The sequence below is a fragment of the Narcine bancroftii genome, chromosome 7, assembly GCF_036971445.1.
Source record: "Narcine bancroftii isolate sNarBan1 chromosome 7, sNarBan1.hap1, whole genome shotgun sequence".
NCBI lineage: Eukaryota > Metazoa > Chordata > Chondrichthyes > Torpediniformes > Narcinidae > Narcine > Narcine bancroftii.
In genome coordinates this window covers 181,388,634-181,412,702 of record NC_091475.1, presented here as the reverse complement: position 1 = coordinate 181,412,702, position 24,069 = coordinate 181,388,634, and the positions used below count along the sequence as shown (strand labels likewise).

The window sequence follows — 24,069 nt, the reverse complement described above, 5'->3', positions numbered from 1 at the left end:
GTCACATTTTTGGAATGAGTATGAATTAAGATAAAATGAAAAGTGAAAAAGAGCATTTATCATGGATGATGATACTTGAGATGTGTGGCAAACATGACATAACAAAGTTAATTGAAAATGTTAGTTGGATCTCTGTCTGCCCACTTTGTACTGAGAACAATTGCACCCATCTTTTGTTGTCTTTTCTACTGTCCAGCTAGTTTTTCCAAAAGCAGACTTTATTGGTGGTGGTCATTTTGGTCTAATCTAAAGCAACTAAGAGGTTCTCATTGCACTCATTTTCCACATCTCGTGTACTTCCAAACCCAATACCTCTCCAGATTAAAATAAATCAAACCTTTTGTATAAACTTTGTCAAAAAATGTAAAATATCCAGAAATAACACATGGCACTTCCTGCTAAATTCCATTCCAACAAATTATCATCTGCTCCAATTAATATGAGCATTGAATGAAAATTTATAAGATTTCCAGGAGGGACTAGGTGATTCCTTATTATGTAATCTTCTTCACTCAATTAGAATTTATTTTTGTAGAATTGAACAATAATCTATTAATTGTGGTCAACAAATACAATCTTCCAATGTTATGTCATGTTGACATGATGTATAGCAGAATGTAATATCGTTCAAAATACATCAAAAATGGCAAAGATATTGTTTGTAATAATCCATCAATTAATTATGTATGTTTAATCTTGAAGTACACACATCCTGTTGTTCATAGGTACTCACATACAGCAGAAGAGATGTGTCACTACTAACTCCACAAAGACTGATCAAAAATTGCAGGGCAATCCTAAGATTATTGCTCCATTTTTCATTATCTACTAGTGCATTCCAGGCATTTTCCATCTCTGATCCAGGAACCTCATCTCCGTACTTAAAATGGAAACAAAAAAGACTTTTCAATTAAATTTGCACATCAGAATCAATTTATAGGAAAACTGATTCTCCTCCAAATTTATAACTATTCATAATGATGCAACATCTTGTAAAATTAACATTTATATTCTGAACTTTGGAACTGTAAGAAATATATACAAAAAATTATGGTTTATGAACCATTTTTTGCAAAGTTATGTTGATAGAAAGAAACTGTTGAAGAAGTTCTCAAATAATAATTCATTGGAATGTCTCTGGAGGTTATAAGTGTTGTATTATTCTTACCTTATCAAAAACAAAAACAGAAAATGATGGAAACACTCAGCATCTACCATTTTAAAAAAAATATTTTTTTATTCTCTGCAAAACTGCATAAATGGGAAGCTTGTAGGAGCCTGCCAGTTTACCATATGTTAGATTATAATGTCCTGAGGGATCTGGTGGAAGTTTTCAAAATTATGAAGGATCCTTGAAAAAAAAAATGCTATTGAAATGCAGCTGGAGACGAAGCTTCAGATGATGGTGTTCCCATACACTGCTGGTATGGCAACTGCTCTTGCATCCTATTCCTCCAGATATAAATGCCAACATTGCATCCGCTTTCTTCACCATCGACTCAACCTGAAGGATGACCTTTAGGATATCCTGCACAAGGACTCCCAGCTGTATCTAGGGTGTGGCAGCCACTTGCCCTGGATGCCACTTGAAGGGGGGGGGGGAGTGGGAGCGGCACTTCTGTTCTTGCCTGCTTAATATTGAACTCCTGAGCCCGACATCTAACTCCTGAGTTCAATCCTAGTCCCGTCCATCACCTCCCCATCCAACTCGCAAGCCCGACTGTCTCACTCCTAGCCCAGTCTGTTTGTCCCCCCCCTCTAATCCAACTCCTGGGCCACCTTACTCCTAACCCCATCTGCCGCCCTCACCCCCCCCATCTAACTCCTGAGCCTGACCATCTTGGTATCGCTGTTGCTGTCCCTACCTAGCCCATAATTCAGCAGATTAGTAAAAGATCAAACCTACTGAAAAATGAGAGTTCTAATAAATTACAACATGTGAAATTTACAAGGATACGTCAGCCAGCATGGTTGGGGTAGTGGTTAGCGCTAGCGATTGGGACTGGAGTTCGAATCCCACACTGTCTGTAAGAAGTTGGTATGTTCTCCCTGTCTAAACTAAATTAAACACACAAGTAGTGGCAAGGATTTTGGAGTGTACTTCACCAAATAAAGTGTGTTTATTCATATAATGATGTTCGGAGTTCAATAACCTGGGCTAGGAAGGGATGTCAGCTGCGAATTGTGCTTCTTACAACCAAGAAAAGAGCTGCTCCTCGTAGGAAATCACTGATATTCTTAATTGGTACAGGACTAATGATAGGAAATACTTCTAAAATAAATTGGGTTGAATAATGCCAGCAGACATGTGAGCAGGGGAAATAGAAGATGATACATGTATTGTTGATCAGACTGTAAGCAGTAAGGCAGAGGTCAGACATGTAGAAATCCCCATGAATGCCCTACAGGTGGTCCAGCTCACATAATTCCCCAATTTAAGGCACTCTCCTTTCCAGGATGATTGCATTATTGATGCGCTGTCAATAACTCAAAAGACTGGAGTTACAGAACAGGCTTTTATTTACAATAAACTGAAGGTCATCCTGTGCTATGTCACAGGTTTTCTGGGGTGGGGTAATGGTGTCAGAGCCTTTATACAGGGTCAAGAGGGAGGAGCCACAGGTACAGTCACAGAACAGGGAGGAGCCAGATAAATGAGTGTACAGCAGTTCACCACAATTACAAAGTCTTTTATTTGGCTCCTAATTGAAAGGATGAACAAGAAATATAAACTACAAGCTGTAAGAAAACTCCATGGCAACTCCCTGCACTATAGTGGCAAGCAGATGAATGGAATGGCAGTGTGGTTGAGGGAGGTGTACGCTCCTCATAAAAGGACATTTTATTCCTTTTAGCAGTTTTGGCTGACATAAAGAGAAACTATGCCTAATACACATGCAGACGATCTTCAAAATTAGCCCAAATGTGTGTGGAAATTGCCTAAATGGCAACTTTATTTGTGTTTTTTTTAAATGGTGGGGGAAATTTCAATGCTTGCTATAGGCGCTATTTTACCTAGATGCGCCACTGCCTTTGTGTCTCTGAATTTTTAATTTTCTCCCCATCCTTTTATTTCTTCTACCAAAGTGCATGACCATACACTTTCCAACATTGTAGTTCATTTGCCACCTCTTTGTCCATACTCCAAACCTATCCAAGTTTCACTGCAGCCTTCCATTTTCTCATCTCTACCTTCCCCTCTACTTTTCATTGTGTCATCTGCAAATTTAGCACAAAGCCATTGGTTCTGCAATCCTAATCCTAATCTTTTTACATAAAATGTAAAAAGAAATGGCCCCCAACACTTTTCTTTGGCTTGGCTTCGCGGACGAAGATTTATGGAGGGGGTAAAAAAGTCCACGTCAGCTGCAGACTCGTTTGTGGCTGACAAGTCCGATGCGGGACAGGCAGACACGATTGCAGCGGTTGCAGGGGAAAATTGGTTGGTTGGGGATGGGTGTTGGGTTTTTCCTCCTTTGCCTTTTGTCAGTGAGGTAGGCCCACTATGGTCACAGGGGTGCCCCATGATGACTACCTATTTCCCATCCCTCTCTTAATAGTCACCCAGTTACCTGCCTCTTGCCTCTTCAGTGTAACTATCTCCTTATAGCTTCTATTATCCCCTCTTCCTCCCAAATGATCCAGAGTACATCCAGCTCCACTCCATTTCCCTAACAAAGTCTGGAAGGATCTGCAGTTGGATGCACTTCTTGCAAGTGTGGTCAACGAGGACATTTGTGCTGTCCCAGATTTCCCACATTAAAATGTAAAAAGAAATGGCCCCCAACACTAAACTCTGCAGAACACCACTGGTAACTTGTAGGCAATCAGAATAAGATCCTTTTATTCCTACTGTTAAGAGATCATGTTGCATAATATTCAGTCTCTGACCTGATCTTGCAATCATAGCATTTATGTGGCAGTTTCAGTTGTGTTTCTGGTCAATGTGACTCCTAGTAAGTTGACAATAATGCCACTGAATATGAATGGAAAAAAATCTACACGTGAATGTCAAGGTTTGGTGACTGGATTATCTTTTTAGAGATGGTCTAGCCTGAAATGTTTCAATCACAAATCAGCCCCTCCTGTATACAACTTTAGAGAAGAGTTTAAAAAGGAGCGTTCATATGGCTCGGCATGTTAGTAGATCAACTGAATGGCGATGAGAGTGTTATGCACAGGTCAGGGAGAAGAGTTTAAAAAGGACTGTTTGTGAGGCTTGGTACTTTAGCAGAACAATTGATCATGATTCATCAGCAGGAACAAATAAAAATAAAGCAGGGACATCCAGAATGTCCACTGTTGGAGAAGCCATTATGTGAATGGGTCAGTTTAGGAGTGGGAGCTCTGGGCTTCAGTGAGCAGAGGCTGAGGATGTGCAAAACGTAAGGTCAGATAAGATTTTTTCACAATAACCCAGTGTAGGTAGTGGAGTTGGCTCTGGGGCAGAGGTACGCTCCAATTGCAGGATGTGGGAAATCTGGGACAGCACAAATGTCCTCGTTGACCACACTTGCAAGAAGTGCATCCAACTGCAGATCCTTCCAGACTTTGTTAGGGAAATGGAGTGGAGCTGGATGTACTCTGGATCATTTGGGAGGAAGAGGGGATAATAGAAGCTATAAGGAGATAGTTACACTGAAGAGGCAAGAGGCAGGTAACTGGGTGACTATTAAGAGAGGGATGGGAAATAGGTAGTCATCATGGGGCACCCCTGTGACCATAGTGGGTCAGATCTCTGGAATGGGGGTGGGGGTGGTGGGGAAAGAGAGCTGTAGTAATGGGTGGATAGATAGATAATAGGTTCTGTGAACAAGATAGAGATTCCTTGATGGTGTTTTGTCTCCCAGATGCCAGGGTCAGGGACATTTCAGAATGAGTCCACTGCATTCTCAAGTGGAAGAGTAAGCGTTGGCACTAATAACACACATAAGAAAAGGATGAGGTCCTGAAGAGGGAATCCAGGGAGTTAGGAAGCTAAAGAGCAGGACCTCAAGGGTGGTTATCTCTGGATTGCTGCCTGTGCCAAGCACTAGTGAGGATAGAAATAAAAAGTTATGGCAGTGAATGTATGGCTGAAGAGTTGGTGTGTGGCAAGGGTTCAGATCTGAAGATCATTCTGATTTCTTCTGGGGAATGTACAAAAAGGACAGGTTGCACCTGAGTGGGGGGAAGGAACCAATATTCTGGCAGGCAGATTTACTAGAGCTGGTGGAAAGCATTTAAACTAGTTGGGCAGGAGGATGGGAACCAGAATGAGGCAGAAGATACACAAGTAGATGCAATGGAAGGCAAGATTGGGAGGAAAGATAGCAGTCAAAAGGGCAAAATTGCAAGTATAAGATTTAACAGGGTACTTTGGAAATAAAGTTAAAAAGAGTGAATATAGCACTGAAGGTCTTGTATTTAAATGCCTATGCATATAAGAAAGGTTGATGATCTTGTAGCACAGCTGGAAGTTGATAGGTATGACATTGTGTCCATCACTGAGTTGGGATCTAAGTACTTTGAATAGCTTTCCTTTGCTTGCCCTGCAAAGGCAAACAAAGAGCTGTCAAGTTCTGGTGCCATTTTTTAAAACAAGAGAAGCAAAAAAGAGTCCTTTCACAGACAATGAGTGGCTGTGGATCTTGCCACCTACTTTGATGTGCCTCTGGCACCCTCATAACCTCTGTATGTGGTTCAGTTCAAGGACCAGTTTCCAGATGGCACCCCTTTGACACCCCTGTTCTGAATCCCTGAAGGAATAGGAATCATTGGTGTCTGAGAGGTGTTAAGAAGCCTACTCACCATGACACCTACATAAATCCTGGAATCTATTCCAGATGCTGGCCACCAGCAGCATGTGGCTTGGCATGAGGCCTATGGCTGCGGAGCCCAAGCTGCAGCCTGCCATAGCAGCTACATTTAGCTGCTTGCTTTCCATAGAGCCTGGCAGGATTAACAGAAGCCTCTCTGGCTGCAGTACTAAGGCTCAACCCTGGCTGCCCTGGTCTGCTGCTGTACTTTCTTTTCCTTCATAGTCCCTCCCAGCTCCTGCCAATCTGCCATCTTAGTTAAAAGAGGGATTCAGGAACTTTGATATTCTTGCTTCTTAGCTCTGCTCAGACATCCTGATTATTTTTTGTTTAATGCACGTTGCCATGTGTACAATTCTGTAGCTGATCATGATCCAGTACACTATGGATTTCAAGTCATGAAGGCTTTTATTGTTCTAAAAATGGTTGCTGGGAGATAAAACAATCCAGGTTCTTTCATTCTCCATCTTTTTGAGGGAGTAGCCATCATCAGTGTGGGCTGTGTCAGAGCAGTAAGGCTTTGGCTCAACAGGCTTCAGTGAGAACAGGTAAGAGGAGAGGGATAGTAGAAGTTTTGTTCCTTTAGTCACAAACAGTGGGAATGGCAGCCAAGGCTGGGGAATGCTCCTTTTGCAGAATGTGGGTTGTCAGGGAAGCCAGCAGTATCCCTGAAAACTTCATCTGCAAGAAGTACTTCCAGCTCCCGACAAGCTGAGTTAAGGAAATGGAGTTGGTGTTGGATGAACTCCGGATCATTCTGGAGACAGAGAGAGTGATTGACAAGAGTTACAATGACACTATCACACCTAGGAGGCAGGGAGGGTGAGAGTCAAGAGAGGGAAAGGGAGCAGGCACTGCAGGGCACCCCATGGCGGTTCCCTTCAATAATAAGTATACTATTGGGAGGAGTCACGTGATGGAGTAGTGGCTGGTAGGAGAATACCAGCCCTCGCCAGAAAAGAAGGAAAAAAGTAAAGAAAAAGCAAAGCCTCAGACACACAAACCACAACAAATAAAAAATAAAGGTGTGGAGGAAATGGCACCAAAGAAAGAAAAGCCAAAAACAATGGGAAGAAAAGAAGAAGGAAAGACGCCGGAAGAGAAAGGTGAAGGTCTTACCTGTACGAAGAAGCAGGGACCCGCCGTGGAAAGAGGAGCCCACTCCCTGAGGTCAGTGGAAACCCCACAGGGTCGCGACCCACCGAACGCAGGACTACAAAGATGGCTCATGGAGCCAAAGAGAGGTGTGCAACCATGTGTGACAAAGACAACACCGATGGGGGGGGGGGGGGGGGGGGGGACCAGCTGTGGAGTGGAATTCCACAGCTTGAACAGCTGAGAAAGAACCGACATCAGGGCTCCCAGTGGGAAGCTATAGAAAATAATGGGAACGGGAGGGAGGAGAATGAAAAAAGGAAATCAGAAACACAGCAGATGACCAGCCCAGAGGAAGAGGACCAACATCAAGACAAGATAAAAAAAAATACCCAGCAAACTGAGACAAACAGCCCAACAAGAAAGTCAGAAGAGACACAGATACAAGGAAGAGAGGGAGAGGACACAGGCCCTGGAGCAGACACAGGGGAAGAGGAGGGAGAGCATCAAGCTCTGCACAGAGAAATGGAAGATGAAGGGAATGGAAAGTACATGGATAAAAAATTTTTTCAAGAATATATGGAAGCATTAAAACAATGGCTGACACAAGAATTTAGTGAAATAAAAATAAGAATAAAAGGTACAGAAGAAAAAGTGAATAGATTAAAGCTGGTCATGACAGAAATAGGGAAAAGAGTAGAAAAGGTGGAAGAACGAGAAACAGCCGTAGAAATGGAAGTGGACGACTTAAAAAGAAAATTGGAAGAAACTGATAAAAAAGTTAAAGAAACACAGGAGTTGTTAGCTCAGAAGATGGATATAATGGAAAACTATAATAGGAGAATCAATATAAAGATAGTGGGCCTTAAGAAAGATGAAGAAGGCAAAGATATGAAATAATTTAGAAAAGAATGGATCCCTAGGGTCCTAGGAATGCCAGAAATACAGGAAGGAATGGAAATAGAAAGGGCACATGAACATTAGCCCCAAAACCACAGCCACAACAAAAACCAAGATCCATTCTAGTAAAATTCCTGAGATATACAACAAGAGAAAATATATTGGAGAAGGCATGAAAAAAATGAGAGAAGACAAAAAGCCACTGGAATACAAAGGTCAAAAAAGAAGAAAAAAGAAGAAGAGGAAGGAGTTTAACACAGCAAAATCGATCCTATGGAAGAAAGGCTATAAGTTTTTGTTAAGATATCCAGCAGTGCTTAAAATAGTTATTTCGGGGCAGCAAGGCAGACTGTTCTTGGATCCGAAGAAAGCACGAGAATTTGCAGAATGCCTGCAAAACAGACAGAGAGATGAAGAGATGTAACAAGAACAAGAATGACGACAAACTACATATAAAGAAGAAAAATAATGTATAAGTAGGAACTAAGAAGGGGACGAAAGGAAAGAAAGGAAGTAATGGGGGAATTAAGAGAGTGAGCTTTGTTATATGTGAAGATAAAAGTATTTTCTGGGGGGACTGGGTGGGAGAGAATAACACTCACTGCGAAATCAGTTGATGCTTGCGAGCGGGTTCACAATCCAAATGGAGGGGGGAGTTGTGGTTGCCTGCCAAGGGACAAGGAGCAACTCAGAGAGGGGGGGGGACATTTGGGGGTTAAGGGAATTTTAGATGTGGGAATAGTGGAAATATTTTATGTTTTAGAAGTGTTGTCTTACAGTGTGTTCAAAAAAAGAAAACAGAAATGGATAAGGAGGAAAGATGGTGATGAGGAAGCGGAAATGAGAGGTAAACAAAGTATGAAATGGCCATGTTGAACTATATGACTATAAATATTAATGGAATAAATAACCAAATCAAAAGGAAGAGGCTGTTAAATTTACTGAAGACAGAAAAAATTGAAATAGCATTCGTGCAAGAAACACATCTAACTGAAGTGGAACATGATAAACTAAGGAGAGACTGGGTAGGGCATGTAACGGCAGCATCATATAATTCAAAAGCCAGAGGAGTAGCTATATTAATCAATAAAAATGTACCAATCAAAATAGAGGAGGAAATAATAGATCCAGCAGGGAGGTATGTAATGATATATTCAGAATTTTGGAATTTGCTCAATGTATATGCACCTAATGAAGAGGATCAAAAATTTATGCAAGATATCTTTTTGAAGATTGCAGATATGCAGGGGAATATACTGATAGGAGGGGACTTTAACCTTAATTTGGACTCAAAGATGGACAAAACTGGACAAAAAACTAGCAGAAAGAACAAAGTACCCAAATTTATTGTTAAATCGATGCAGGAAATGCAACTTTTGGATATATGGAGGAGACAACACCCAAAGGAGAGGGAATACTCATATTATTCGGGTAGACACAAAACATACTCAAGGATAAACCTGTTCCAGTTGTCAGCCCACATCCATGGGAGAGTTAGAAAAACGGAATTTAAAGCTAGATTGTTATTGGATCACTCACCCCTGTTATTAGCAATAGAGCTGGAGGACATCCCACCGAGAATGTATAGATGGAGATTAAACTCCATGCTACTTAAAAGACAGGATTTTAGAGAATTAATTGAGCGACAAATTAAAATGTACTTTGAAATAAATACAGAATCAGTGAAAGATAAATTTATACTATGGGATGCAATGAAAGCATTCATCAGAGGGCAGATAATAAGTTATGTAACTAAGATGAAGAAGGACTACAATCGGGAAATAGAACAGCTGGAAAGGGAAATAGCAAGTACAGAAAAAGAATTAGCAACAAGGGAAGATACAACAAAAAGAAGAGAATTGGCAGACAAAAAAAATAAAATATGAAACACTACAAACGTATAAGGTGTAGAAGAACATACTGAAAATAAAGCAGAAGTATTATGAGCTAGGAGAAAAAATGCACAAAATACTAGCTTGGTAACTTAAGACAGAACAAACTAAAAGAACGGAGATCAATGAAAACTTCAAGGAATTCTACGAGCAATTATATCGAACTGAGTATGAAGGGAAAGAAGAAAAAATAAATGAGTTTCTAGCTAAAATTGAACTACCAAAATTGCAAGAAAAGGAGCAAAATAAATTAATAAAACCATTTGAAACAGAGGAAATACAGGATATATTAAGAAAAAACCGAACAATAAAATGCCGGGAGAGGACAGACTCCCAATAGAATTCTATAAAACATTTAAAGACTTATTAATTCCTCCTCTCCTGGAAGTAATGAACCAGATTGAAGAAACACAAAACATGCCAGATTCATGCAAAACAGCAATAATTACAGTAATACCAAAGATGGGGAAAGATCCACTAACACCAGCATCGTATAGACCAATATCTCTACTTAACACAGATTATAAGATAATAGCTAAACTATTAGCAAACAGATTGGCCGACTGTGTACCAAAAATAGTAAAACTAGATCAAACTGGATTTATTAAGAAAAGACGAACAACGGACAATATCTGTAAGTTCATTAACTTAATCCATGCAGTATAAGGAAACAAGATACCAACAGTGGCAGTTGCCTTAGGTGCAGAGAAAGCCTTTGACAGAGTAGAATGGAATTATTTATTCAAAGTACTACAGAGGTTCAACCTACCAGAGAAATATATTAATTGGATTAAAGCATTATATAAGGGACCATTGGCGAAGGTGACAGTAAATGGATGCAGGTCAACTAGGCTGGGATGTCCACTATCTCCTTCACTGTTCGCGTTAGCTATAGAACCACTGGCATAACTGATAAGAACAGAAAATAAAATAAGAGGGATAAAAATCAGTCTATTTGCAGATGACATCAGAACCAGAAATATCAATAAAAGAATTACATAAGAAATTGAAGGAATATGGAGAAGTATCGGGGTACAAGATCAACGCAAATAAAAGTAAAGCGATGCCAATGAATAATGTGGATTTCACAAAGTTTAAGAAAGAATCACCATTTAAGTGGCAAACACAAGCAATCTGATACCTTGGTATACAACTAGATAATAATCTAGGCCATCTATACAAACTAAATTATCAGCCATTAATGAAGAAAATACAAGACGACTGAGAACATTGGAAAGATTTACCACTACCACTGATAGGAAGGGTAAATTGCATTAAAATGAATATCTTCCCAAGGATACAATACCTATTCCAATCATTACTAATTCACCTAACAGAAACATTCTTCAAGGAGCTAAAGAAAATAATAAGGAAATTCTTATGGAAAGGGGGGAAACCAAGGATAGTGCTAGATAAATTAACAGAATGGTACAAAAAAGGGGGCTTACAGCTACCAAACTTTAAGAATTATTATAGAGCAGCACAATTAAGATACCTATCAGATTTTTATCAAACAAGGGAAAAACCAGATTGGACCAGATTAGAGCTAGATAAAATAGGGGAGAAGGTACCTGAACATATACTATATAAGTGGAATGAAAAGCTGGTGCAACATAGGAATTTACCAGTACTGTACCATCTGCTCAACATTTGGAAGAAGATTCACATAGAAAGGAATAAAACAAATTATCAACTACCAAAATTAATATTGACGCAAAATCAACTAATTCCTTTCACAATAGATAACCTTTCTTTAAGAGAATGGGCGAGAAAAGGGATCAAAAGAACAGAAAACTGTTTTTCGGGAAATAAATTATTATCTTTTGAACAAATGAAGTGCAAATATGGTATAACTCACAGTACAATGTTTGCATACCACCAACTGAAAACCTACTTGAAGGACAAATTGGGAAGCAGGCTGACGTTACCGGAAGGAAGCAATCTTGAATATTTGATTACAGACACAATGATAATTAAAAGATTTATAACAAACATGTACATCAAACTGCAAGAGAAAGAATGAGGAAACAAGCTGTAAACCTAAACAAAAATGGGAACAAGATCTAAACATAAAGATGAAGAATGAAAATGGGAAAAGCTATGCTCCGGAACTATGAGAAATACAATAAACACGAGTTTACGCATGATACAATATAATTGGTTACACAGGCTATACACCCGTCCCAAAAGTTAAATAAATGTGACCCAACAGTTTCAGACAGATGTTTTCACTGTAAGAAGGAAACAGGAAGAACAGTACATGCAATTTGGGCATGTGAGAAAGTGGAAAAGTTTTGGGAAGATCTAAATCAGGTATTCAATAAAATCACAAAAAGCAACATACCAAAAAATCCAGAGATCTTTCTTCTAAGTAATATAAGAGGTAAAGAACTTGGACTCGATTTGGATGGAGCACAAAAAAGATTTATTATGATAACCTTAGCTGTAGCAAAAAAAATGTATTATGTCAACCTGGAAATTAGAAGATAGCCTGAGAATACAGCAATGGTACATAGAAAAATGTATTCCATTGGAAAAAATTACATATAATTTAAGAAATAACATCACAGTATTCGAACAAATTTGGGAACCGTACATGGAACACAACAGAGAAGTCCTATCACGGACCTCCACCACCTAAAATGACAGAAGGAGAAGACGACGAAATGAACTGACCAAGTATGTAAAAGTAGATGACACAAATTTCTTGTTTATTTTCATTGTGTGATGACATTGTTTAATGGGTTTAATATATCATATATGTTGAACGTTGAGTGGATGGGGAGGGGGGGTGAAGGAGGGAGGGGAGGGGGGGGAAAGGGGAGAAAATGACACTGTGTATAATCAAGAGGGAAATGTTTATGTGTATTTTGGTCAATATGGTTCATAGTGTGAAAAATGAAAATTAAAAAAAATAATAAGTATACTATTTAGATACCGTTTTTGGGGTGGGGAACCTACCAGGGACCAGCCATGGTGATCACCATGGCGATCATGTCTCTGGCATGGAGTCCAGTCCTGTGGCTAAGAAAGGAAGGCAGAAAAGGCAAGCTGTAGTAATAGGGGATTCCATAGTTAGGGGGACAGATAAGAGGTTCTGTGGAAGAGATCGAGTATACATGATGGTACATTAGCTTCCTGGTGCCAGGTCAGAGATATCTCAGATTGAGTTAACAGCATTCTCAGAAGGAAGGGTGAGCAGACAGATGTTATGGTCCATATAGGGACCAATGACATGGGTAGGAAAGGTGAAGAGGCCCTGCAAGGAGAGTTCAGGGAGTTAGATGCTAAGTTGAAGGACAACCTAAGTTGAAGGTTGTGATCTCAGGATTGCTACCAGTGCCACGTGCTAGTGATGTTAGAAATAGGAGGATAATGCAGCTTAACACATGGCTAAAGACGTAGTGCAGGAGAGAGGGCTTCAAGTTTCTAGATCAATTGGGCTCTCTTTCAGGGAAGGTGGGACTTGTTCTGACAGGACAGTTTGCATCTGGCCTGGATGGGAGCTAATATCCTTGTGGGAAAGTTTGCTTGTGTTACCCCGGTGAGTTTAAACTAGATTTGCAGGGGAATGGGAATTAGAGTGCCACAGCAGGTAGAGGAGGAGAAAGATGATGTGAAAATTGTATGCAGCATTAGAAGTCAATGGGTTGTACATGGTGGAAATTTATAAATTGCATCTATTTCAATGCAAGGAGCATTATAGGAAAGGCAATGAGCTTCAAGCATGCACTGGAATATGGAATTATGATGTGCCATTAGTGAAACTTGATTGCAGGAGGGGGCAGGACTAGCAGCTCAATGTTCCAGGCTTCCGTTGCATTAGATGCGATAGAATGGGGAGGATGAAAGGCATTGTTCATCAGGAAAAATATCACAGCAGTGCTCATGCTGGACAGACCCAAAGATTCATCTACTGAGGCTATATGGATGGAGCTGAGGAATGGGAAACCACACTCATGGCGTAGTATTATAGACTGCCAATAGTCTCCAAGAATTGAAGAAGCAAATATGTAAAGAGATAGCTGCAGGATGTTTGACTGGGACTCCATAGAGTAAAAGGGCTGGATGGCTTGGAATATGTCCAATGCATGCAGGAAAATTTTCTAAATCAATAGAGAGAGAGAGAGAGAGAGACTTATCTCCTTTTTGGGAATGAGACAGGACAGGTGACAGAAGAATGTGTAGGGGAACATTTTGGGTCCAGTGATCATAATGCCATTAGTTTCAAGTTAATTATGGAGAAGGTTAGGTCTGGGCCTTGGGGTGAGATTCTAAATTGGAGAAAAGCTAATTTTGAGGAAATGAGAAAGAATCTAGAATGCGTGGGTTAGGAGAAGTTGTTTTCCGGCAAGGATGTGCAAGGTAAGTGGAGGATCTTCAAAGGTGAAATTTTGAAAGTACAGAGTTTGTATGTTTCTGTCAGGATTAAAGGCAAGGTCAGCAGGCATAGGGAACCATGGTTTTTGAGGGATATTGGGGATCTGGTTTGGTAGAAGAGAGAGGTGTACAGCAAGTATAGGCATCATGGAGCAAATGAAGTTCTTGAGGTGTATAAAAAAATGCAAGAAAAACCTCAAGAAAGAAATCAGGAAGACTTTAAAAAAAACAATAGGAGGTTGCTTTGGCAGACAATGTGAAGGAAAATCCCAAGGATTTCTATAGGTATATTAAGAGGAAAAGGATAGCATGGGACAAAATTAGTCCCCTTGAAGATCAGAGTGGTTGGGTTTGTATGTAGCCAAAAGAGATGGGGAAGATCTTAAATGTTTTTTTTCCATCAGTATTAACTCACGAAATGGGCACAGGGTTGTGGGAAGCAAGGAAATCCATCAGTGAGGTTATGGAACCTATACAGATTAAAGAGGAGGAAATGCTTACTGTCTTAAAGCAAATAAGGGTGGATAAATCCCCAGGGCATTTTGATATTCCCTCGGACCTTGATAGAAAAATTATATTTGCATTTAATTAAGTCTCACATTGAGACTTCTTGTTGAAGCTCAGTAGTAATATACATTTTTTTAAAAATTGTAGTAAAACATCTGTACGTCTACAATGCCATCCCTGGTCGGAGTTGCCCCAGTGTGTTGTATCCTAATTTCCGAAACTCATTCCATTAATTTTATTAAGGTGTGAAATCCCAGCCAATACATTGTATGTAAACTGGTTCTATGTCTTCCCAATACTGGTGACTTACATGGTGAGAAAAATATCTGTAGCCTTTAATACTGTCATCTTACCTAAAATATTACAAATAAAAATAAGAATACAGCAGCTGGTGGAAATCTGGAACCAAAAAAAGAAAATAATGCAAAGATTCACAACATCAATAAAGGAGGCGATGCTTGGAATAATGTGAATGTTATTAATTTTACATCAGAATCAAACCAAATTAATCTGAAATCACCCCACTCTTTGCCTCTGCACAATAAAATTTCTCCAGCATTTCCTGCTTTTATTTCTATAATTTTAATGCTTTCTGTGTTATCAGGAGGGATAAAACGACCATCACAGAACGGAAGAATGAACAATGTGTTTAGTGTAAGGTAAAAACATCATGAGATGGGACCGGAGAAGGAGTCACCCAGTACTAAGGAGTAACAGAATGCAGATGTGACCTTGTCCACTCAAGATAAGCTTGGCACTAACAAGAATGATGTGCAGCAGACTAACAGAGAAGGGTAGCAACAGTTTATTCATTGGACAATGTCATGGTATGATCATTTACTAAGTACGTATCCTGAGGTGCAGCCGAGATAGGTAAACTGGTTGACCGTTTTGAGTTTTGTGTGCCCGATGGAGATGTGGGGGGGCTGGTAGTCATGGTGGGGAGCTGGCTGATGGAGGACCTCAGTTTTCTTCAGGCTGACTTCCAGGCCAAACATTTTGGCAGTTTCCGCAAAGCAGGACGTCAAGCGCTGAAGAGCTGGCTCTGAATGGGCAACTAAAGCGGCATCGTCTGCAAAGAGTAGTTCACGGACAAGTTTCTCTTGTGTCCATTTCATCAGATGCAAGGATCGACAATGAGATAGACAACAGACTCGCCAAGGCAAATAGCACCTTTGGAAGACTACACAAAAGAGTCTGGAAAAACAACCAACTGAAAAACCTCACAAAGATAAGCGTATACAGAGCCGTTGTCATACCCACACTCCTGTTCGGCTCCGAATCATGGGTCCTCTACCGGCATCACCTACGGCTCCTAGAACGCTTCCACCAGCGTTGTCTCCGCTCCATCCTCAACATCCATTGGAGCGCTTTCATCCCTAACGTCGAAGTACTCAAGATGGCAGAGGTCGACAGCATCGAGTCCACGCTGCTGAAGATCCAGCTGCGCTGGGTGGGTCACGTCTCCAGAATGGAGGACCATCGCCTTCCCAAGATCGTGTTATATGGCGAGCTCTCCACTGGCCACCGTGACAGAGGTGCACCAAAGAAAAGGTACAAGGACTGCCTAAAGAAATCTCTTGGTGCCTGCCACATTGACCACCGCCAGTGGGCTGATATCGCCTCAAACCGTGCATCTTGGCGCCTCACAGTTTGGCGGGCAGCAACCTCCTTTGAAAAAGACCGCAGAGCCCACCTCACTGACAAAAGGCAAAGGAGGAAAAACCCAACACCCAACCCCAACCAACCAATTTTCCGCTGCAACCGTGTCTGCCTGTCCCGCATCGGACTTGTCAGCCACAAACGAGCCTGCAGCTGACGTGGACTTTTACCCCCTCCATAAATCTTCGTCCGCGAATCCAAGCCAAAGAAGAAGAAAAGAATCCTGAGGTATAAAAAAAACACCACTTGCTGATAACGGCAGAATGCGCCTTCTCCAACTAACACTGTTAGTTGCAAGTGTTACAATCTGGTAATAAAGAACAAAGAACCTTGATTTCGACTCAGTCTGGTGTCTGACTCACTCATTCATGAACAAAGCAGACCTAACATTAGGCATCCACATACATGGGGTGGTTAATAGTAATGAAGCTCTCTGAAAATGTTGAGGGAATATACAGCTCATAACCAACTCAGACGAGAGGAGCGAGTCATCATGGAAATTATGAACTAAAATTAGGAATTGGCAACTAAAACATTATGATTTCATCACAAAGTAACCAGAATAGAGTACAATCATGTTAATCATCCACCACTGAACTTTCAGTGAGTCACATCACAATGAGCATTTGGTCAAACAGTTTAAATTGGAATTGAACCAGAACACAATGGGTTTGCTACAGAAGAAATGCCTCATGAGCTGATTACCAATACAGAATCAACAAATAATATCTCCCATCAAATCGTTCACTTGATTGTGGCTTGCCTTGAGTATAAATCTCTTACAATATTGATTGCAGCATTATGGCAGCGTGGAGAGCTTAGAAATACAGTATCGTGATTGCTGTGTACCAGTGCGAAATGAAGTTGTAGTCGAGTTGAGACCAACAGTGACTGCAGTTCAGTCCGCTGGAACCTCTTCATCTTGTTGTTGTACTTCAGCAAGAGCCATATAGTCAACCCCCAGAAATGGGGATCGCAATGCTTGAATGCAGGAGTGGGACAGTGCACCTGCTACCACCTTACTCTTACCAGACATGTGCTTAATCCTTGTGGTGAACTTGGATATGTAAGAGAGGTGGTGCTGCTGTCAGGCTGACTATGGATCTGACACTTTTGCAAATGCAAATATTAGTGGTTTGTGGTCCGTGAATACTGTGAAGGCCCTGCCCTCCAGGAAATAGTGGAAATGTCGAACCTCCAGGTATAGGGCCAGTAGCTCCCTATTGCAAGCGCTTTATTTTTGTCTTTGGGGTTGTAGGTGCCTACTAAAGAACACAAGAGGCTTCCAGTGTCCATTGATGTTCTGCTACAATACTCCATCCACTGCTGAATCTGATGTGCCCACTGTTAATGCAGACGGCACAACCATTTGTGGGTGGACTAGCAGGGCTGCCTTTGCTAGGGTGCTTTTTGCATTCTCGAGCACTGTTGTCACCTCCCCTGTCCATTCCAGGTACTTAGCTTCTACGGTCACGAGGTCGAGCAGGGGCTTCATGATCTGGGCTGTGGATGGTAGAAAGTGACAGTAGAAATTGATCATTCTTAAAACCTCCTGTAGGCCTTTGAGTGGTTTGGTGAATTTGAGGATGGCCTCCACTTTGGCTGGTAATGGTACAACACCCTAGCTGCTGATTTGATATCCCAAAAGGTTGATTGAGGAGAGCCAGAATTTTCACTTTGTGGGGTTTATTGTTCGACTGAAGTCTTGTAGGCTGCAGCAGAGTAAATGCAGGTGCATTGTGGGAGTACCTGGCGATGAGTATGTCATCCAGTTATATAAAGAGAAAGTCCATTCCTCACACCACCACGTCCATAAGCCATTGGAATATCTGTGCAGCATTCTTAAGGCCAAATGGCATACGCAGAAACTCAGAGACCAAATAGTGTTATGATAGCAGTTTTGGGTACGTCTTGAGGGTTCACTGGATCTGATGATACCCTTATACCCATCAATCTTTGAAAATACCCTGGACCATGGAGATTTGCAGTGAAGTCCTGAATACAAGGCACAGGGCTGTGGTCTGCAATGGTGGTGTCGTTCAGTGTAATCCCCACACTGTCTCCAGTTTCCTGTAGCCTTAGGCACTATGTGAAGTGGGAAAGCTCATGGGCTGTCAGACTTGTGCGCTATCCCCATTTCCTCCATCTTGAGGAATTCTTGTTTGGCCAGGCACAGCTTGTCAGGTAGTCGGCAGGCTCGAGCGTGAACTGGAGGTCCATTTATCAGGATATGATGTGCAACGCCATGTTTGGATGCGGCTGTGGAGAACTGTGGTGCAACTATGTCTGGGAACCCTGCAAGAACCTTGGCAAATTCATTGAGTCCAAATGTGGGGTGGGTAGTTTGGCTTCTCCTAGGTTTTCGTATCTACCAGTCTGTGTCCCTTTAAATCTAACAGCACCGAGTCAGCTCTGGGAAAGTCCACTCCCAGCAACGGCTGAGAGACTGCAGCCATGTGAACCTCCAGAAGAATTTGTTGCCAACGAACTGCAAGGGTATGGTTTGCGTACCGTATGTGTGGATTGTAATTTTGTTAACTGCCATGAAAATAGACCAGCACCCCTGGTTGGGGGAAAAAACACTATTTCAGCTCCTGTGTTGACCAGTAACTTGCACCCAGAGAGCTCATCCCATACATAAAGCAGGCTGTTACAGTGGTCAGCCACCATAGCCATTAGTGACAACTACCCCTGGTGTTTCCCGGAAGCACTCATGGTGGTCGGCAACAGTGTGGTCCAGAACCCCATCGTTGGCAATTTTAAAAACACCAAGAGTCTGTCTCAGTGACTCTTTACTTGGGGTTGTGTGTGTCCTCGTCGCTGCTGCGTGTGAAGTCTGGGCCTTTGCGTGTGATGCAGCACTAATTTCAGTGGGGCACCCGCCCTGCTGCTTCGCGCACCACAGAACATGTGCACGGGGGTCTGCAAAGTCTTCAACAGCCAACATGAGGTGGATATCAACTGGCATCTGCTCTAAGAATATTTGCTCAAAGAGCAAGCAAGGTTTATGACCATCTGCTAGTGCCATTAGCTTGGACGGAGCACGGTCACCCAGCTGTCCATATGCATGAGCTGCACACCTCGCTCGCATTGGGAGAGACCATATGTGCAGAGAAGTAGGTCTTTAAGAGATAGGTATCTGCCATGATCTGGTGGATCACAGAGGAAGTCGTCTATTCGACCTGCTGTTTCTTGGACGAGGGTGCTTACCACATAGTTGTATTTAGTGACATCTGCCACTATTTGAGGAATGTGAAATTGTGTCTCAGCTTGTCCAGAACACAGGGAGTTTGAGGGAAACTAATGAGTTGTCCATTTTGGGCCATTAGGGTCACCAATGTGGTCACTGTATTATGGTGCAAAATGAAGAGTCATAGTTGAGTTGAGTTCAAGTGGAAAACAACATTTACTGTTGGACCTGCGCACTTTTTAAAACCCTGGGCTCTCAGCCACCCCTACACCATGCATAGCCAAAGGTGATGTCATCATGCTGCCCTAACCTTCCTGAGCTGTTGCGATTTCCTGGAAGGTGAGCCACTACAGTATATACATACTTTGTTCAGTGAACAACCTGAGCCTCAACATGGACAAGACAAAGGAAATGACTGTGGACTTCATGAGGACCAGGGTTGACCACCCTCCACTACACATTAATAGCATGAAAGTGGAGAGAATAGAGAGCACTATGTTCCTCAAAGTCCACTTGAAAAATGATCTATCCTTGACACATAACATCTCACTTGTCAGGCAGGCACAACAGTGACTGCACTTCCTCAGAAGGCTGATGTGGGCAAGGCTATTGCCACCATTCTGTCAACCTTCTATAGGAGCTCTAGTGAGAATATCCTGGGCAGCTGCCTCACAGTGTGGTACAGTTGCTGTAGAGCATCAGATTAGAAGTCAATCCACAAGATCATAAGAGCAGCAGAGAAGAGCACCGCCATCAATATGATTTACTGGGAATATTACTTAAAGAGGGCTTGTAAATCAGGGAGGATCCCTATCAGTCCACACGCAGCATCTTCTAGCTATTCCCTTTGGGAAAGCGATACAGAAATAGTAGAGCCAGAACTACCAGTAACTTCTTCCCATAGGCAGTGAGGCTGCGGAATGACTGTTGAACTGCTAAAACAACTCTCCGAGACACTTCTATTTATTAATAATATTTATTTATTGTATATGTTTCATTTGTCTGTATGTATATCTGTATTTGTGTTTGCACTGTGGACCGGAGAACTGTTTCGTTGGGTGGTACTGGTATAATTGGATAATTAAACTTGAACTTGGAAAGGGGCTCAGCATTTTATTTATTCCATCAATACTCATTTGAGGGACAAGGTTTGTTGTGAGATTTGTGAAATAATAATTTCATTGCAAAATTTACAGCTTGAGCCTGCCTGCTTTTTGTTTATACCTTGACAAAGAGCTCAAGCCTGAAACGTTGGTTATATATCTTTGTTTCCTATAGATGCTGAGTTTCTCCAACACTTTTGTGCATGAAATTACATTCACAGTGTTTGCAGACTCCTTGTTTAATTCCTTAGAGTTGCATAGACTTGATGAGCTAAGTGGCATTTTCAATTAAAGCATGACAACATAGATTCAGATTAAAGTTACAGTACACAAAAAGAAATCAATTCATTATAAAAATTCAAATATTGCTGTGAACTTTGCATTGCCCAAGGGTAAAATTGTCATTTAAAACTGTCTACTTTAGGAACCTATTAATCATCATTTACATTAATTTCTTTGGAAGCTTTCATAACAGGTAACTAGCATGCAACAGCATTTTTATCTTCAACAAAATTTAAAAAAAATATACTGCCAAATTAATTTCACTGGGGGTTATCATTATAAATCAAAATTTTGTCAAACGTAAGTTACTTCACTATGTTTAAATATGCAGGAAAAGGGCCTAATCATGTCTTTCATAGCAAGAAAAATTAAAATCTACCTTAGCAGTCATATACATGAGGTTATTTAGAACCAGAGAAGTGGCTTGTGGAGAACCCCAGCCAGTTCCTTTCAATCCATACTCTTCAATTATTTGGTCCTCCTTATAGCTGGCTGGTTCCTCAGGGGTTTGTGGATTTGATATTATAGGAAGAAGTCCGCCATCCACAAGCTCAATGTTACGAAGCCATGGCAAAAGATAGGTTAGCATAATTTGGCGACCATTTGGATGAGTGGTTGGAAATCTTTGGCTGATCTCTGATCGAAGAGATGTAAACAAATATTATGGTTCGTCAGTATTTCTAAAATATACTTGTAGTAGCAGATATCCTATCAGTGTGTAAAACAGGTTAGAAATAGATGATACAAAGACAAATTTTAGTTATTTTAAACAATTTTCTATAACAATATTTGTAGAATAGAACTCAGTTATTTCCAGACTAACGTTTGTCAGGAAATTCTAAATATATTAAGCAAAGTTAAATCTGATTAACATGCAATATTAAAGACCTTAAAAGAGAATAAATTTAAAATACTATTTGTTCACTGATTTCAAATTTAAAGAAATAATGATTAAAATAATTAAGCATATTTGTAGGACCTAATGTAACAGATCTTTCCTGATAATACAGATGTTTAGTTAAAAAAATACTTAATTGCTTAATTTTAGTTATCTTGGGATATATTTCCAGTTGCTGCACATTAGAGAAGCTATCTGAATTTAAAACTGGGTGTTACGGTAAATTCCACCACCTCATCTAATCCTGTAAAGGAATCTTTACCTGAATCCTACCTATCTGCGTACCTTTATATCCATGAGCTGACTATGTTCCTGCAACCATCATTCTGAACAGGATGTTCATGTACAGTGCTAATATCTCATGACACTTAATATCAATGGGACCTCTAAACTTACTTAAGAACTGAAGTGAGAATAAAAACACTCAGATGCTGGAAACTTGAAACAAGAACAGAATATGCGAGAGACACATTCCAGTCCAAGCACGAAGAAAGAAAGGGAGCAAACATTCCAGGTTCAAAACCTCTCAATATGTAAGGTCATTAATCTGAAACACCAATCCTGTCCCAATCCCAAATATGTTGGCTGAGCTTTCAACAATCCCTTGCATTGGATCCCTGGTGCCATGGTTGGCATAGCAGTTAACACAATGCCTTTACAGCACCTGTGATCGGGAATGGGGTTTGAATCCCTCGCTGTCTGTAAGGAGTTTGTATGTGCTCCCCGTGTCTGCTTGGGTTTGCCCTGGGGGCTCTGGCTTTCTCCTTCTGTTCGAAACATTCCAGGGGTGTAGGTTAATTAGATGGCACAAACTCGTGGCCTGAAATGGCCTGTTACTGTGCTGTATGTCTAAATTAAATTAAATTTTAAAAAATCTCTGCTCTTATACCAAAACTGGGTAGTTCAGATAAAAAATGATCTTTCCATCATCTTCCAAGAGTTTTGCATTTCAAGAAATAAATTTTACTTTTTCTCCATGCTCCTTCCACACTGGAATAAAATTATTTCCCACTTGCTCCTCTTTGTCTATAGCTTCAATAAGTAATCCTGACCTCCCATCTCCAACAGTCTCCTCCTCTTGAATACCTGCCCTACTGCAAGCTTCCTGCTTTTGACCTTTTCATCTCTAATTGCCAAGAGGACATCAACCGCTGAGACTTTACCACCCCGCTTACCCACTCTAATCAAAGTTTCCCAAATGTGCTGCTCTCCACTCACTCTGAACCAATCCCAACTTTACCATTGAACTCATAGAATAAGCCAGGCGCAGTTATGATCTGACAAACTGATCTCTACCTGATGGAGGCCAGACATCATCCCTGACATCTTATTTCTATCCCAAGACCGGGACCCTATTATCCATCATCAGGATATCATCTCCCATACCATCATTTCAGGTGCCTCAACCTCTAACCTGATAGGTCCTCAAACCTGCACTATTCACTTTTATCTGTTACCTAAGAATCACAAATGGACATGCCTTGGAAGATTCTGCCTGCTCTTACCCAACCATACTCATCTCCTCATACTTCAACACTACCTTTTCTCCTCCTTATCTAGTTCCTTTCTACTTCTGTGATAATACTCAATTTCTCCACTCCTTCAGGAACTTCCAATTCCTCTCCTCTGCTATGAATGTGCAATCATACACATCCATTCCACACCAGAAAGGCCTCAAAACCCTCTGCTTCGTTCTTGAATGCAGAGCCATTCATTCCAACTCTACCAATGCTCTCCTCTGCTGGGTAGAACTTCAATTCCTTGCATTTTCTCCAAACCCAGGGTGCATCCATAGGCACATGGAACCCAACTATGGCTGCCTTTTGTCGGTTATGTGAAACAGTCCCTGTTCTAATCCTACTCTGTTTCCACCTCTAATTCTTTCTCAGCTATATTGATCATTGCATTGGTGCTGCCTCTTGTAACCATGCAGAACATGATAATTTCACTGCTGCAACCCCACCCTTAATTTTATTAGCACTATTTCATACTCCTCTCTGCCCTTTCCACCCCCCTCTCAGGAGACACATTATACATGGAAATCTTTTACAAACCTGACTCCTGCACTATACTCTTTCTCACTGCCTCTGAAAGGAATCTATCTGTTTCTTGAGATTCCTCTGCCATCTCTTCATCTGTTCCCATGATAAGGCCGTCCACTCCAGGATATTTGAAATGTCCTCTTCCTTCAAGAAAATGGCATCCCCCTGCTGTCATTGATAAAGCCTTAAGCCACACTTCCTCTATTTCTTCCACTTCCACTCTCATCCACCTCTCCCAGATAGTACAAGGACAGAATCCTTTAGTCCTCACTCTTCACCCACCAGTCTCTGTATCCAACATGTTATCCTCTGCCAAATTC

The 24,069-nt window shown here is 41.1% G+C and overlaps 1 protein-coding gene across 13 annotated transcripts in view; it reads right to left on the bottom strand.

The window, feature by feature from the left end:
- LOC138739469 (protein furry homolog) overlaps positions 1-24,069 on the bottom strand; it is a 446,682-nt gene that overhangs the window by 131,626 nt on the left and 290,987 nt on the right. For all 13 annotated transcript variants that reach the window (XM_069891583.1, XM_069891588.1, XM_069891589.1 and 10 more), the window contains 2 exons: positions 21,189-21,445; positions 734-880 (listed from right to left, as the gene is read on the bottom strand). In XM_069891583.1, the coding sequence (XP_069747684.1) occupies positions 734-880; positions 21,189-21,445 (404 nt within the window). The remainder of the gene's footprint in view (positions 1-733; positions 881-21,188; positions 21,446-24,069) is intronic.